Source organism: Armigeres subalbatus, chromosome 3, assembly GCF_024139115.2.
Source record: "Armigeres subalbatus isolate Guangzhou_Male chromosome 3, GZ_Asu_2, whole genome shotgun sequence".
In the NCBI taxonomy this organism is placed as follows: Eukaryota; Metazoa; Arthropoda; class Insecta; order Diptera; family Culicidae; genus Armigeres; species Armigeres subalbatus.
In genome coordinates, this window is record NC_085141.1 from 189,924,106 (window position 1) to 189,942,800 (window position 18,695).

Here is an 18,695-nt window from a genome sequence, read left to right on the forward strand (position 1 = left end):
TAACCAACTAACTTAAAAACCTGGCGCACATTGCAGCCCTCGAGATTACCCATGGCTAATGTAAAATGCTCGTGGAAAATAATTAAAACGGCTAATGCGTCTTTCCCAAAGAGACGATCCATGTAACGGATGCTATTGTTCTCGAAAAGTCATCACGATAAATTAATTATTAGGGCAGATAGCGCACCGGGTCGACACTCATCTGCAACGTTTTCATTACACAATGATTAAGTCGTCCAATTTTCGGGCGAACATGACAAATTGTCACTTACATCAGATCAACAGTTTGATGAAGCAATAATCCAGTAGATTTGACCGGGTGGACCTTTCAAATTATGCAGTGATATTTGTGAGCATTTAATGTTTTGGGGTGATTCAGAGAAATTTCCTGGAAAAATGTCTAAAAAAAATCTCGAGAGAAATTGAAAAAAATGTGTTCCCGGAGAATTGTTTTCAATGAAATTCAGAAGGGTTTCGTGAAGAAATATAGAAAAGCTAAATACACCAAATTTCCCCCTGTTACAATCTTGAGCGACGAACCACCACGCTGATTTACTTAATGGTCAGGTTTTTATTCGCGAGGCGCAAGCACTGTTTGATTTGGATGGACGTAAACAGTTATTCTAAGTATAGTATTTCCATACTGTAGGTCAATTCTTCAAAATGAAAGTTTTAGTAGAAAAATTGTCTTTTATTTGCAATTCTAGATCATTACTCCTGCTCATATTCAAAATATATTGTTCTCTCTCAAATGTGCAGAATGGATTATGTCCAAGGACTTAACGAACCCCCTCCTGGCCGCTGCAAATTGCGGAACTTGCCTGGGATGTTAAACTTCTATAAAAAGCTGCATTTATCCGCAAGCAGACCCTACCGTGCGCCGCTCATAGTGCACTATATAGTACGAGTCCTGGTATTGGGTGGGATTCTGAACAGACCTGAACATGAAACAACATGGCAGTCCATATTAGCAAGAGACCCTTTTATTGAGAATCGTAAATCCAAATTGACCACCTTCTTATCGGCAGTAGATTCTTCTCGGACATTGCGAACTTCCGCCCTTACCGCAGTGCGAATATAGAATCCAACCGCTACCTCGTTGCAGTATGCTTGCGTTCAAAACTCGACGGTGCACAACACGCGTCGAAATCGAAAGAAACGTTGGGTGGCTACAAAACGGTAGACTAGCCCAAGACAACGCGTAATGCAGCTAAGCGTAGCTTTCCTTGAAGATAGTTGGAAAAATATTCGATCCGCCATTGGTCCGAAATTCAGGAGGAGAATGGCCGCCTGAAAAACAACACAGGCCCTGCAGTTGACCAGCTACCAGTAGAGCTATTTAAACACGGTGGCGAAGCACTGGCTAGAACACTGCGTATCCAACAAACAATTTAGGCTAGTTTTCAATTGAAGAAAACTTTTTTAGTTGAATAAGCGCTCTATGAGCTTTCATTGTTTGTTGGGTAGTTGTCAATATTTGGGAGGTTCTACCACAGGAGTAGATGGAAGTGGCGACAAAATCGAGGAGGAGGAAGTCGTGTACGTGGGCTCACTGGTGACCTCCGACAACCTCCGAGATGAATCGTGGCTGGCAATTCACAAATAGGAGGTAAATGTGACCAAAACTATGTTTCCCACAATGAACGATGGTTGTCAAAAAAAATATATTTGTTTATGGTTTCTTCAAATTCTACAATTGACCTTTCTGGTCAAAAATTTTTATTCGCTCAATCAATTCTTTATGTTATTTAAGGTCAACATACCAAATTCCCCGGGCAGCAGGGACTACATATGTCCAAAGGCTTGACGATCCCTCCCCTGGCCATCTGCAAGTTGTGAGACTTGTCTTGGATGTGGTGGAATTTGACAGTGGGCCCTCCTATAAAAAGCTGCATGTATCCGCAAGTAGGCCTCACCAAAGCGACCGTGTGCCGCTCAAAGCGCACAAGCCCAAGTCCTGGTGTCAGGTTGGACACAAAACTGACCTGATACGACGGACCTCCGCCGAGACAGGAGGTTTGCGCAGTCCCAATAAGCCGCTTGGAAAACCAATAATTACGAGCAATATAAGAGATAATACGACTCGATATAATCGGAAAAGACCTAGGCGACGAATAAAAGATAACGATTGGAAGCTTGGAACATGGAACTGCAAGTCACTATGTTTCGCAGGTTGCGACAGGATAATCTACGATAAATTACATCCCCGCAACTTCGACATCGTGGTGCTGCAGGAGATTTACTGGACAGGACAGAAAATGTGGAAAAGCGGGCATCGAGCGGCTACCTTCTACTAAAGCTGTAGCACCACCGGCTTCATAGTTCTGGGTAAGATGCGTCAACGTGTGATTGGGTGGCAGTCAATTAACGCAAGGATGTGAAAGCTGAGGATAAAAGACCGTTTCTTCAACTATAGCATCATCAACGGGCTCTGCCCACACGAAAGAAGACCCGACGACGAGAAAGAAGCGTTCTACGCACACCTGGAGCAGACATATGATGGATGCCCACTGCGGGACGTCAAAATCAATGAGCGCACAGGTAGGAAGGGAGGAAATGTATAGATCGGTCATCGGAATGGATAGTCTGCACACTGTATCGAATAATAACGACCAACGATGCATAAACTTCGCAGCCTCCCGCGGAATGGTAGTCCGAAGCACCTTCTTTCCCCGCAAAAATATCCACAAGGCCACATGGAGATCACCTAACCAAAAAACGGAAAACCAAATCAACCACGTTCTAATCGACGGTAAATTCTTCCCCGACATCACGAACGTCCGCACTTACCGCAGTGCGAATATTGAATCCGACCACTACCTCGTTGCAGTATGCCTGCGCTCAAAACTCTTGAAGAGATGGAGCAACTGTACCGTGCTAATTACACACGAAAGTTGTGAGAAAGTGAGAAGTTAAACCGTTCACATAAATGCCACTTGCCACAGCCTGATATGTGTAAGGACATAAACGGGAACCTTCTTACAAACGAGCGTGAGGTAATCCAAAGATGGCGGCAGCACTACGAAGAGCACCTGAATGGCGATGTGGCAGACAACGGTGGCGGTATGGTAATGAACCTAGGAGCACGCGCGCAGGGCATGCGACTTCCGGCTCCGAATCTCCAGGAAATCCAGGAGGAGATCGGCCGACTGAAAAACAACAAAGCCCCTGGGGTTAACCAACTGCCAGGAGAGCTGTTTACACACGGTGGTGAGGCACTGGTTAGAGCGCTGCACAAATTGCGCTGCAATTTTGATAACTCAGGTTGATATCCTTTTGGTCGTTTTAACGGTTAAAAGATCAAAATCTACAGCAGAAAAATCTTATTGTGACATCAAATCCAAAACTATTCCTGCTATCGATGAGAGCAAATCGAAAACTAATTTTGATATTGGTTCCGATAACAAAATAAGTACACATTATGATGTCAGATCATACAATTTAGAAATCAACAGCAAAATGAGATCAAAATATGTAATCAGTCATGATGATTCATATTTGAAAACAAATTATGATTTCGATTTGATACAATATCAAAATATGTTTTCTATATGCTCTCATTATGTTTTCAGACTTTGCTCGGGAAGCTGGATTGTAGCAACTGTAGGTACTCTCCCAAATTTTATGCCGCCGACTAACACCAAGAGAGTTCGTGGGGCAGTACCAGACGGGATTTATGGGTGAACGCTCTACCACAGATCAGGTGTTCGCCGTGCGTCAGGTATTGCAGAAATGCCGCGAATACAATGTTCTCACACATCATCTATTTATCGACTTCAAAGCCGCATATGATACAATCGATCAAGACCAGCTATGGCAGCTAATGCATGAAAATGGATTTCCGGATAAACTGATACGGTTGATCAAGGCGACGATGGATCGGGTGATGTGCGAAGTTCGAATTTCAGGGGCATTCTCGAGTTCCTTCGAAACGCGCAGAGGGTTAGGGCAAGGTGATGGTCTTTCGTGTTTGCTATTCAACATCGCTTTGGAAGGGGTAATATGAAGGACAGGGATCGACACGAGTGGTACGATTTTTACAAAGTCCATCCAGTTATTTGGTTTCGCCGACGACATAGATATTGTAGCACGTAACTTTGAGAGGACGGAAAAAGCCTACATCAGACTGAACAGCGAAGCTAAACGGATTGGACTACTCATCAACACGTCGAGGACGAAGTACATGATAGGAAGAGGCTCAAGAGAGGACAATGTAAGCCACCCACCACGAGTTTGTATTGGTGGTGACGAAATCGAGGTGGTTGAAGAATGCGTGTACTTGGGTTCACTGGTGACCTCCGATAACGATACCAGCAGAGAAATTCGGAGACGCATAATGGCAGGAAATCGTACGTACTTCGGACTCCGCAAAACGCTCCGATCGAATAGAGTTCACCGCCGTATCAAACTGACTATCTACAAAACCCTTATTAGACCGGTAGTGCTCTACCTGGACGTTGCTCGTGGAGGACCAACGCGCACTGGGAGTTTTCGAAAGGAAAGTGCTGCGTACCATCTATGGTGGGGTGCAGATGGCGGACGGACGTGGAGGAGGCGAATGAACCACGAGTTGCATCAGCTGTTGGGAGACCCATCCATCGTTCACACCACGAAAATCGGAAGACTGGGGTGCGCCGGGCACGTAGCCAGAATGTTGGACAGTAATCCGGTGAAAATGGTTCTCGACAAGGACCCACGTGAAACAAGAAGGCGAGCTGCGAAACGGGCAAGGTGGATCGATCAGGTAGAGGATGATTTGCGGACCCTCCGCAGACTGCGTGGTTGGCGACGTGCAGCCATGGCCGAGCTGAATGGAGAAGACTTCTATGTATTGCACAGGATACTCCGGCCTTAGTCTGGTAATAAATAAATGAAAGATCGAAAGACCGTTTTCGTACTATTTAGGTCTGTCAGACCATAGGTTAAACGGTGATCTAAACCCAGTTTCGTAATTTTAGTCGCGTAAAAATGTCAAAATATTTAAAAATTATCATTATAAGTTGTAGCCAAATAACTTGTCGATATTAGTCTCGGCAGTTCAAGGGTTAACTGCTTCCAAACGTCGAGTTTAGATCTAACTGATCAAATCTGTGGAATTGTCGCTGGAGTGATTCACCGGAGTGTTACTTTAAGTAAATAATAATGACAACAACAAATTCAGAGTTTATGACTCTATGGTCTTATTTTATGGCAAATAACTATTTAATTTGAATACTTTTCAGTTATTCATATTCATATTCAAACATTTGATTCGGCATAATTCTATCATATTTAATTGGTTATCTGATTATTCTGCTGCAGAAAGTGACTGAAAATAATCCGTACCAAATATTCTTATCGAATTGACTGTGACCAGCATGTCAATGGACCACCACTGGTTTTGCTTGTTTGAAATTACTAGACCAGCTGATATGAGCTGATATAATCGAAAAAGTGAACTGGTTTAGCGATTGGGTTTCTCCAAGAAAGACAACGGTGACTCTGTCTGGATGCGAGGATGGCGAACAGAGCAGTCAAGCGTGAATATAACTTGATGCCAACTATAGATGACTTTTTGTTTGGTTTTAGTCTGCTAAATTCTTTTTCTGACTGGATATCAAAGGCGTCTTCCGTTATACAGAACTCGGCGAACCCTATCGCTTTCTAACAACATTTTAATGTGTTATGCATTTGACCATAAGAATTGAATTGTTTAAAGCGTTTGTTGTTCGGAACATTAGGGAACGGAACATTAATATTTTAGATTTTAGTACGGATTATGATAAAACTTGCTTGAAATGAGTTTTGAATGTCCTAAAGGAGCATGCTGTACTTTGAGAAATGCTTGTTCAAAGTCTCTGAGCAAAGATTTATTTGGACATCGTGTCCATGTGTCCAAACTTGTGCTTGTCAATAGAGACTGCTTTTCAGATTTGTTTTGATAGCGCTATATCAGGACAGTAAATTCCGCAATATTCAACTAACAAAATATTCTTCAATCAACAATCATTTTTAAATGCAGTAGGTACGAGTTAACTATCATTACCAAACAAAAACACTCTCCCAAAAAAATCTAAACTTACCTCAAACTTCTTAATGCTGTTCAGTTGATCGGGCGTCGGTTCCACCACTTGGCCAATGTGCTGGTGGGCCTGCGGAGTGGCCGGCACCACCTTGCGGTCTGGCACTTGTGGCGCATGCACCGGGGCGCGATTCGTCAGGCGACCATCCTTCTCTATTCGCAGATGATCGCGGGGCGGTGGTATCGGCTTCACTGACCCATTCAGCTGCAAGTAAACGGAACAAAAACAGAAAGAACGGATTGCGAGATGCATTTTCTGATTGTGGGTTGAGCGGGAAAGGATTGCTATACTACAGTACAGGTAACGACAGCCTCATCAGCTTATGGGTGTGTATAATTCATTCAGTTGCAGTTAATGCTACGAATATAATAAGAGTTGGTGACTGGAAGGATTATCCATCTAAAGCTACATCTGCCGCAGATTGCTGTAGTTGGTGCTTGAAACTTACATTAAAGGGAAGAAAGGTTTGCGTGAAGTGGGTGGAGATTATCCTACATGGTGAATAGTGAAAGAAGAATAGAACTATTGGGGTTTTCTCGGGATTTCAGTTTAACTTCTGTTGAAGCCATTCTACTGCTCGTCTTTAATTCCGACACTATGGAAGTGATACATATAAAGCTGTTGAAGTCAACTGGACACTTTGTGAATGAAGATGAAGTTGAGATAATCCAGATGAGTTATCATCTAGTCGGAATGATTTCATCGCTACCGCAGGCTAGAAACCTTTTTTTTCGAAGGAAGGATGAATATTGTCGAACACATATTGAGGAAAAGGTGAGTTAAGTGGGAGGCTCGATTTCCAGAATTGCACACAAAGCAAGATTACTTTTGATGAATTGTTTTTATTGAACGACTTATTCTACTAGCTAACCCGGCGAACTTTGTCTCGCCAAAAAATAATCAATTTTCTGATACAGTTTTTTGCGTCCGCAATTTATCTAGAAAACAAATCGGTTATTCAGAATGATCTCCTATTTTTTTTACAATTTTGTTGTATATAGGGGAAACTGGACACACATGATCCCCGGGGACACATGATCCCCCCCTGTTTTCTCGAAAACTAATCACATTTTTATACCAGTAATATGTGAAAACGGATTCATTAGATAGATTATTGAATCTGAGTAACATTTGATATTAGTTACTTTATGTATATGGGTTTTAGAGAGGTTTTATTATTTAAGCATTCTCAATCCTTTTTTTCTTCAAAGGAGAAAAGTTTAGTAGCTTTGAATATGTCCAACCAAAACGTACCAAATTTTTACTGGACAAAGTTTTATTATTGTAGAATTGAATAAATTCATTCAAATAACTATTGCTTATTTTCCATTGAATACGAAAAACAAAACAAGATAAATACTCAACATGGACACATTTGATCCCCCCCAGTTTGGACACACTTGATCCAGATATTGCGTATATTAAGGCGTTTGTTGTATACCGTCGCATATTATTGTATTGTATGTAACTAATTGATCTGTTAAAATTATTTTCTTGTTAAAAAGTATAAATAAATTTATTTTCTCTTTAATTTTGTTAATCTGACAATACACGCGCAATTTGAATTTCTCAATAGCCTTATTTCATTAACCAGAACAAAGTGTAACTGAAGATACATAGTTTTGATTAGTTGTTTTAAATGCATTTTACATTATTTTCAGTGAAAAAAGTGCAGCTTTGAAAATACTCAACAAATCACAGGGCTTAAAATCAGTAGTGTTTGATCTGGTATTATTTTTTTTGCCGTTTGAACGAGGAGAAGTTTGCTTACAATCACTATTTATTTGTAAATCTTCTTAAAGAATTTTTAATAATAGGCTCATTCAACATCTTTTGGTCAGTCGTTTAAGAGAAATCGCATTTGTGTGATAATAACACGCACTACAAAAATGATGATACGTGATAGTACCATATTGATGTATGAAGTCATCATCCTGGTATGATCACGGTTGTGGTATTGATAGTAGTCTGGCGATCTCGATGTACCGTCATCGGGGGAGGCAATGGGTCAAATAGGGGTGAGAATGGGTCACTGTTTCAGCTACTTAGAATGATTGTAAAATAGATTGCATTCTGAGGGAAAAAAGATCAAAATATAAGAGACCTTTTTGAACAATTTAAAAGAATAATTAGATTCTAAAATTACAAAGATATGTTGATGTATCGATCAACCATTTTTGGTATCATAACTGTATCAATCACAGAGAGAGATCCTCTTGGGAACATCATGGTTGTCGTGATATGACTACTGTCTTTCAGTGGAGTGAATGGTTTGCAGATGAATCATCATCACCATGCCAATTTAGTTGCTATAGCAGACATTCTATCTGTCACTATTACTCTATTCGAGAACTAAAATACTTGCCTTGCATAATACCCACAATATTTAATTTTCGCACGACTGATATTACGGCAGACTACGAAGAATTATTAGGATTTGAAGCTAGGCCAATTCAACCTTTCATTAGACTTGGAAGAACCTAAACATGTTCAGCTCATAAAGGGATCAATTTCCCCCTATATGGGGATCAAGTCTCCCGCAAGTTTTGAAAATGCCAAATTTTCTATCTTTCGGCAAAATCGATTTTTTGGTAACTTTCACGGACAAATAATTGCTTCCAATGACCTTTTTGAATAGCTTATTAAATTCTTTATCAAGTTCATCAAGAAGCATGCAAATCGGTGCATGTTACATCGAGAAATATCGTAAACAAAAAGTGGGGATCATGTGTGTCCAGTTTCCCCTATAGATGGTCAATATTTGAAAATTCCATGCAAATTGTTGGAAAACCCATTTTATCGAAAAGATTGAGTTTTGATTTTCAAAGCATTGCTATTTCACCATAACATTTTTCTCGTAAAAAGAACGAATATAAATTAGCAAAAATTGGGATGTCTATTCTTGAGCGATGCGCGGTCGGGACTAAATAGTAGTTTGTGCAACTAGTTGCAAAAAGATGATTTTTTCAGCATTAGTTTTACGTGCTACGAGTGCTGAAAAAATCGTGTTTTGCAACGAGTTGTACACGCTATTTTTTGCAATGACGAAAAATGGGCTTTAATATGATAAACCTTTACCAAAATGGTACAATTTTATTTACCTCACATGATCAATCTTGCCAAAATATCATGCTGCTGCTGGAAACAAACATATTCTATCTTATCGTGCCACATTGTATGCTCGACAGACCATAAAGCGATAGATAAACCTGCCTTTGGAGAATTTGATGTCATGCCCATTAAAGTATTTTATTTATTATGTGACACGGAGAACACACTATTTATACACTCACCCAAGCTAATTTAGCTAAATATGGTCATGTAACTACTGTTCTAATGCAGGTTTTTCATTATAGCACCCAAATGAGTGCTATAATGGATTTTTTGCAATTCCTGATTATAATACATGGTTTACAGTTGTCATTTGAGTGATAAAACGGCCTACTTTTCCATACCAATGACATGGGTGCTTTAATGAACATTATGTAACTCAAATGGGTTGCATAAAATCCATTATAGCACTCATTTGGGTGCTTTAATGGAAAACCAGCATTAGAACAATAGTTGCATGACCACATTTAGCTTAATTGGCTTAGGTGAGTGTTTGAATAATGTATTCTCTGTGTCACGTAATAAATTGAATAATTTGATGGGCATGACATCAAATTTTCCAAAGGCAGGTTTATCTAACGCATTACGGTCTGTCGAGCACACAATGGGGCGCGATAATATGAAATCTGTTTGTTTTCTGCAGCAACATGATTTTTTGGCAAGATTGATCATGTGAATTAAATAAAATTGTACCATTTTGGTACAGATTTATCATACTTAAGTCCATTTTTCGTCATTGCAAAAAATAGCGTGTGCAACTCGTTGCAAAACTCGATTTTTTCAGCACTCGTAGTATTTATCCAACTCGGCAAGCCTCGTTTGATAAACGTACAACTCGTGCTGAAAAAATCATCTTTTTGCAACTAGTTGCACAAACTACTATTATGCAACCCATTTGAGTTGCATAATGTTCATTAAAGCACCGATTTCATTGGTATAGAAAAGTAGGCCGTTTCATCACTCAAATGTCAACTGTAAACCTGGTATTATGATCAGGAATTGCAAAAAGTAAATTATGCAATTGAACCGTTTGTTTGAGAAACTGCATATGTAACATTTTTGAAAAAAAGGGATTTTTTATATATTCTAAATCCTCGTCCAAAAATACATATCCTGGCAAAAAAAAAACGAAAAAAAATTCTTTTATTTATTCTTTTTCTTTTTATTATTTATTAGAAATTATCGTTTGTTTTGTTTAAGAAACTACATATGTCCACGTACTTTGAAGAGCAATTATGAAGTACTGCTTACAGTTTTTGCACTGGAAGTGCCCCGGGATGTTGAGTTTTGCCAAAAACGTTTGATCTGTATAAAAAAAATCGAAAGATTCGGCGCCTATTTGAGCTAAAACAGATTTTTTGCTGTTTTCTTGAAATTGTGTAAAATGGATGTATGCAGTTTCTCAAGCAAATGATTCAATTAAAATGTCCAATGCTGTAGCAGGATCTATCTCTTTTTATATATTTCTATGGCTTTTCTACCTTTTCAATAGACATCTTTTAAAAATAGAGAATATGTGTACCAAATCTGGTTGGAATTGGTCCTGGGTGTTGGGAGTTGCACTGAATTGCTCTAAAGACAACCCCTCCCCCATTCTGTTCCTTAGAGTAGATAATTTAGTCACTTTTTGGCTTGCAATAACCCGTTTTGATGCTGGCTAAAATACAAATGGTCATATAAAGGTTTAACGGTATATTCGTGTCACAGACAAACGAACGCAACACAGATTTCCCAAAACGATCAAAAAAGCACTATTAGCTTCTGGTGTTGAAAATTCACTGAGTAGAACTTAAACTAACAAAGGAAGGTAGAACAGATTCCATTAGCGTCATATTGTGATATCAACGAAATAGATTTTCATTTGTTTGATAATTCATTAAGATTTCCTTCATATTTATAAAAAGGTATTGTGGCGAGGAGTTATTCAGCACACTATTCATCCAACATGTTATGGTCAAATCTATAATTCACTTCTATTATGTAGTAATGTCAAAGCTATTAATTTTAAACCCCTTCTCTTCTCACTGCGTAACGCTTTTTATATGATAGATGATTTTTTTTCTTAAACCAGGCACAACGTTAAGACATAACTGACATAACCCTCCCCCTCAAAATGTTATGTTAACTGTGTTCGTCGTCAAATTCAATTAAAGTGGCATTATTAAGTAACTCAGATGAAAATTGAAAAAAAGGAGTTTACCAACTAACTTGATTAATCCTCCTAATGGTAATGTTGTCTATCTCGTGCATCATAGGAAAATCTATTTTGGTCATAACTTTTGAGCCAATAGTCCGTCAAAAAAGAAAAAGTAGAATCACGAAAAAAATTCCACAGCGAGATATGGGATGCAATTTTCTAAATAATTTTAAAATTTCAAAATGATAAGTATTTGAAAATAATTTTGAGCACCGGGTTAGACTTTTAATTATCTGCATTGTACATATATTTATTTGATTGTTCATGATTGTACATGAAAATCTTCGCTAAACTACCGGGTCCAACGTCAGAACCTGATTGGAACTTATTCTTAAATGTGAAGCAACACTTAACTTCAAGGTTCACCATAGATCTTTAATCTCATTCATTCAAAAACATCGCGATCCAACAACAGCATTCATCCGGTTCTCCTAGCCCATGGAACAACATTCACTGACGAATGAAATTTGTTGCTAGTAAATCGGATTACGGTAAGTGCATAATTGCTGGGTACCAAACTGTTTGGAATGAAATAGGCAATCTTAAAGGAATTTTCGGAAGAATTTCTAACGGAAATATTAAAGATATTTCCAGATGAATTTTTCGAGGCACTTTTGAAGAAATTTCTAAATGATTCATTATACAATTTATTCATGAATTTCTGAAGATATTTCATTGAGTATTTCTAAATAAATATCCGAAGGTGTTGAGGAGTTTCCAATCAATATTTCGGAGAAATATCAAAAGGAATTCCTAAATGAAATTTTAAAAGTATTTCTTGGTGAGGTTCTGAATAAATTCCTAAATGAAATTTCATAGGAATTCTCAGAGATTCGGAAGGGAAATACCAGAATAAATTGGCAACTCTTCCAATTTCTTTGAAATTTTCGTTAGACGCTTTTCCGAAAATTCCTTGAGCATTTGCTATTTCATTCTTCATTAAATTTCCTAAAAATCTTCCAACTAAATTTCTGGGGCCCCTCCTTAGTCGTGCGGTAAGACGCGCGGCTGAAAGGAAGACCATGCTGAGGGTGGCTGGGTTCGATTCCCGATGCCGGTCTAGGCAGTTTTCGGATTGGAGTTTGTCTCGACTTTCCTGGGCATAAAGTATCATCGTGTTAGCCTCATGATATACAAATGCAAAAATGGTAACCTGGCTTAGAAACCTCCCAGCTAATAACTGTGGAAGTGCTCATTGAACACTAGGCGGCAATGTCCCAGTGGGAGATGAAATGCCAATAAAGAAGAAGAAGAAATTTCCGAAATAATTTCTGCCTGAATTTCGAAAGAAGGATTTCCGTGAGGAAGTTTCTGGAAAATTTCCGGAGAAATTCACAAAGGCTTTTCCAGAGAATTTTGAGAAGAAATTCCTGGACGAATGTCAAAAGGAAAAGGAAATTCCTGGAGGAGTTCTCAAAAGAGTTTCTGAAGGATTTCCTAAGGACATACCTCCGAAGTTATTTTCGGAAGATTTTATGGGGAAATTTATAAATTAAATACCAAAAGCGTTTTAAGAGGAATTTACAAAAAAATTCTTGGAAAAATTTAAGAATGTCGGAAATGCACTCCTTGGATTGTTGGGAAAATTTCCGAGGGAATGGAATTTTCGATGGTATCCGAAAGAATTCTTGAAATAATTTTCAAAAAAGTTCTGGCAGTACCAGGGTTTGCAGAAATCACTCTCAATAGATAACGAACAACGATAAAAGAGAGGCAGAAACTGTTCCGAATAATAACAAGCCATGATAACAAATTTATCAAACTTGTATACAAGTGTGAAAAAACAAAATCGGATAGGCAGCCCCCACAGAAAAATGGTGATTCTCGCTTTGTTTTCGCTCCTTTCGTGTTGGTTACTGCACAGCTGTGTAGAACAAGTTGAAATGCATCATCAGAGCCAGTGCTCCCCGCATTTGGAGTTATCTAGAAGAAATTTATCATGGGGTATAACATCCCGAATCAGTTCTCTATCATGACAGCTAGCGAAAAAAGTTTCTCGCGGTATGCTACATACACGCTTAAAATCAATAACACAGAGATGTGTTTGCATCACACAAAACGGACCTAATGCGGAACATCCCCTAGATGAGCGATAGTTACACAGCCACAAAAATAGCTCGTTTGGTTTTATTGAAGCTTGGATTTCAATATTTTCAACAGTATTTGGTTCCTCATGAAACAAGGAATCTGTACAAACGTTAACATGTTGAAAAGGACCGTTATCACGACCGTACGAGGCATTTTTGTGCCTGTGTAACTGTCGCTCATCTAGAGGATGTTCCGCATTAGGTCCGTTTTGTGTGATGCAAACACATCTCTGTGTTATTGATTTTAAGCGTGTATCGTATATGTATACAGAGATGATAAGTGAGAGACTTGCTCTTTCTCTTTAGGATTCAATCCCTGGGCAGTACATTAGAGTGGGGCGTCATGGCCATTTTTTCAAATCAATGGTTTTTCGAAGCCATTCTGGGTCCTGAAAAACTGTGCAGAATTTGGGACCGATTGGTTGCTTCTTCGCTTTCCGCATCGCGTTTGAAGTTTGTATGGAAATTAGTATGGGAGAACGTATATTTTTGTATTTCTACTACTAGAGGATTCAGTTCATCGTAAACCAAGTGGCACATTGCGTTAAAGTATAACCCAAAAGATGCCGAAAAACTTTGCTGGAGAAGACACGTTGCTGGAACGTCCACGAAAAAAGTTATAACGCTTTGAAGATTGAGTGTTCAAACCATATGCAAAAAATCTTTTATTCTGCCAGCACTGCCAAACTACGTAAACCAATAATTTAACTGAGTGTTATTTCAGAATAATTGATCTTATAGGGCTTTGGAGCTAATGGGAGCTATTCGGAATCATTTCACACAGAAAAAAATCCAACAAGAAGAAAGTTGGATTTTGCCCTTCGATAACCCTAGGTCGTCCGATAGTGCTGGCAGGAACATTGATTTCCTGCATATGGTTTGAACAATCAATTTTCGGAACGTAATAACATTTTTTGTAGACCTTCCAGCTACGTACCTTCTTCGGCAAAGTCTTTCGGCATCTTCCAGACTATATGCTTACGTATTGAGTCACGTGATTAATGATAAATTGAAGCCGCTAATAGCAAAAATGTAAAAAAGTACGTTTTCCCATACTAATCTCCATGTAAATTTAAAACGCGGTGCGGCATGCGAGGTCGCAACCAATCAAGCCTATATTTTGCACAGTTGATTGGGGTCCCAAAACGATTCAGAAAAACCTTGATCTCACTTAATCGGACGAAGTTTGCGTTTTTTCATACAATTGCGCCCCACTCTAGCAGAACATATTCTTGATTTTTTTGGAAAAATCCGGGAGGTATTTCCTAAAGAATCATTTCAGATATTCAAGAAAAAAAATGTCAGTTGTTAAATCCTAAAGAATTCTTGAGAACATTCGAAGAATTCTGGTCAGTAGTTAAACCAGGTTTTGACTCTGGAATTGCTTGCTAGAAAACCCGCCAGACTGTCGCAATTACAGTATATCCATTATCACATAGGAAAAATATTCCAAAAAAATCATAGTGACTTTTTTATTACAGATGGTAAAATGCAGTGAAATTTCTTTATACTTGAAACTGCCTGACATTTTTTTCAAATTGATTTATCGCTTGACTGATTAGCGCCTCCAATTATAGATCTCACTACTGACGCCAAATTGAAAATGAACCAATTACGCCAAAAATTCTGGTGCCCCACCATTACCAGAACTCGTTATCTCCGGATTAGTAATCCTACGACTTTGCCTTTGCCATGGCTAACTAGAAGTCTACCTACATTATTTAAAAAAAATCAGTACACCTAACCAGCGGATGGCAGATTTCAATACAGTCCTACATAAGAACTTTACAGAAACTATATATAATATTACTAATGCAATTTCGGAAGGTTTTAAAACGATTAATACAATGGTCTTACAATCTTACAATTTTGTATCATTTTAATACAGTATCTGCCTTAAAAACTAACATTTCTTGTATTAAAACCTTGCAGGATTGTATATGCCAAGAATTTACACAATGATTGTAAGATTCGTTTTTTTTTTTGTGTAGGAAATACCGAAAAATTGGTCGCGGAATTCTCGCGTAAATATTCTATTGGATGAAATTCCGAAGAATATTCCACCGCGAAATTAGCAAAAAAATCCTGAAAAAAAAGTTTAAAGAATTCCCTGACGAAGTTTTGAAGAACTTTCCGAGGAAATTGCAGATAATTTTCGAGGAAAATTTCAAGAATTCGCCGAGAACATTCCGAATAATTTCCCGAGAAAACTCTCAAGAATTTTTTGATAATTCCAAAGAATTTCTTGAGTAAATACTGAATGTTTTTTTACCAGAACATTTCGAATAATTCTGACGAAATTGCCAAGGATATTTTGATGAATTTGACGAGGAAACCCCGATGATGGCTGAGATACTTCTGAAGAATTTGCCGAGGTATTTCCGAAAAATCTCCCGAAAGGAAGTTATCTTTCTGACATCAGCTAGAGTGAGAAAGTACATCCTGAGTGTCTCAAACAGAGTCTGCCTGGTATCCAGCGGCTGATAAACGGAACACTGTATCGCGTAAGCTTTTACCTAAGGTGGCAGCTCCGCCAGCGCGATGTAGGTGACGCGACTCCGGTAAGGTAACTTACTGAAGCCTTTCAGATACCACGAAAAATGGAGTATCCCGAGGAGAGGATATTCCGTAGCATTTGCCAAAGAAATTACGAAGAATGTGCCGAGGAAATGCCAAAAATTTTACCAAGGAACTTCTGCACAATTTCTCGGAAAAAATCCAAAAATTTTCGCAGGCGGGTTTCCGATCAGGTTTAGGAGAATTTACAGAAAAAATGCAAAGAACGCCGCCGCCAGTTGAAATGACTCCAGGCGCGACACCAAAAATGCCACAACAGACGATTTTCAAACCAGAGCACATCCTTGGCAACAATTTCTTCATCTCTGAATTTAAATCCATGCCGCTGCTAATTCTGCCACTGGCTACAAGAAAATAAGATTGTTCTGTCTTTGTTTTTTTCTGTACAAAAATAATCAAGATGAAATTTTTAATAAAATCAGTTTATTTAAGAAAGCAAGCCTTACAATATGTTATGCTTTGAAACATACATCGTTAAAAATCTTAGAAAGTACATATTATCTTCACTTCGACACGTGAATTTAAAACACAGGAATCTTCTTATTTGTACCTATATGCCATTTGAAAGATAAGACTCCGAATCAATTGACCAGGGCAAATGAACATTTAGTGGTGTCCAAAATGTTTACATTTGGAGGTCCAAAATATGGTGCACTGTTCAAAAAGAAGAAAATTTACATTTCAGAAAGTTGCAAATTTTGAGCGATTACAGAAAATAATGCCCATTTCAATTTTCTATTCCATAATTAGGTCTTCCATCTATGTTATGGCGTGATTTCCGCTTGTTTCAAACTTGCCATTTGAGTTGGAGTAGTGTTTCTTGGGTTTCCGACAGCAGGACATGAACAGTTTTTTTGAAATTTAAGTGTTGAGGAAATTTTCATCGATTTCCAGGACAAATATTAAATGTCTAATTAGCATGACGAGCTGATCACGCCCACATTTTGCTTGCCCGGTGAATACTACACACTCACTATAAATTGGTTAAACAATTCCTCATGAAATGAAAAAGGAGAAATCTCCGAGATCTTGCTTTATAGGCATGTTTCCAAAATTATTATATGAAAATAGTAATCATGATTTTAAATTTTGTTTATTCGATTTTTTGACCATCTTATTTTTTATCCTCCAGTTAGCCTTGCGAGCAAAAGCGAATGATTGCCAATGCGGAGATGGCGAGTTCGATTCTTGGGTGCGGTAATTTTTTACATCCGGAAAACCTTGAGAAATCTTTGAGCAATTTTGGGATATAAAAGTACGTCAGCCAGCAGACTATTTTTTAGGATCCCAGAATACTCTATGATTATTGTTTAAACTCTGATAAACTATGATATCCCATTTTGCTAACATACAGCACAGATCTTGTCAGACAATGACTTCCTACGAAACTAACAACTGCCTAATATTATTTGATGATATTTTTGTTGACTTAGAAATCAGATTTATCAGTCAGATAATATTATAACTAAAATATTACTTAAGTGATATGTTGTTACCATACTCAATGGTAGGACAATGCCATAACTGTCTTACCCAGAAACATTCATGCGTAGCACGACAAATCTCTCTACGGACGACCGCAATTGAGCAGAGCACTTGAGTGGCGAGACTATGAGGTAGGCATCGTGACGAACTTGCCAACTTGGGAGTACGCACGCATGCTATCAAATTTCCAGCACCAGAACTCCAGGAAATCCAGAACAAGATTGGCCGCTGAACAACTGACTCGGACTATAGGCTTTAAAGCATCTAAATACAATCCTTTTTTCGTATGGATCTTCATCTTCTTCTTCTTCCATGGCTCTATATTCTAATTGTAACTTGGCCTGCTTTGCAACTTATTACATTAGCGTTTCCTCAGTTATTAATTGAAAGCTTTCTATGCCAGCCATTGCATGAGTATGTATCTGGCAAGTACAATAGATACACTTCGCCCAGGGAGTCGAGAATGTTTCCCACCCGAAAACATCCTAGACCGGACCGAGAATCGAACTCGCCATCTCTGGATTGGAAATCCTACGCCTTTGTACGCAAGGATAATTGGAGACACAGACCCGGATGGATAATAATGATAAATATCCATCAGAAATAAAGGTAACATCACAGACAAACAGACATAACACTCTTGACACTTTCATCGCTCATTGATTTACTGGTCAGTTTGAATAATCATTAGTTAGCCAATCGGTCACTCGTGGCGCGCGTATCATTAGTGTTCGCACGACGATGAATTGGATGAGTGAATGTTCAATGTGTTATGACTGTTTGTCAGCGGTAACATTTTTGTTGCGAGCTTTTCAGCTCATGATTTTGCTTTGTTTCTTCAGCAAACTTCAATGAATTACCGTTTTGATGCGAACCACTCATGTTTTAAGATCCAAACAGTCATTTCTAAATAACCATTTCAACTCTATTCTGTTTTATTTTAAATAGGATCTTAATTTTAGATTTTTTTTTGTTTTTTGGATATTAAAACGCCAATGTTTGGAATATGAGTCATGGTGGGGATTTGATCCAAAGGGGCACTCACTTTGAGAGTGCTTACATTGAGAAGGACTTATTTGTTACCGTGTATTTTTCAATAGGTTTAATTAAAGCAGTGAAGAAAGAGAAAGAGGGAAAGGTCTTATTGGAAAAATATGATCAACGCGAATACATTTT

General features: G+C 38.4%; 1 protein-coding gene across 4 annotated transcripts in view; it reads right to left on the bottom strand.

Annotated features, from left to right (window-relative positions):
- Positions 1-18,695, bottom strand: part of LOC134219685 (protein PALS1) — a 118,867-nt gene that overhangs the window by 45,724 nt on the left and 54,448 nt on the right. For all 4 annotated transcript variants that reach the window (XM_062698502.1, XM_062698504.1, XM_062698503.1 and 1 more), the window contains exon 4: positions 6,063-6,266. In XM_062698502.1, coding sequence (XP_062554486.1) covers positions 6,063-6,266 — 204 coding nt within the window. The remainder of the gene's footprint in view (positions 1-6,062; positions 6,267-18,695) is intronic.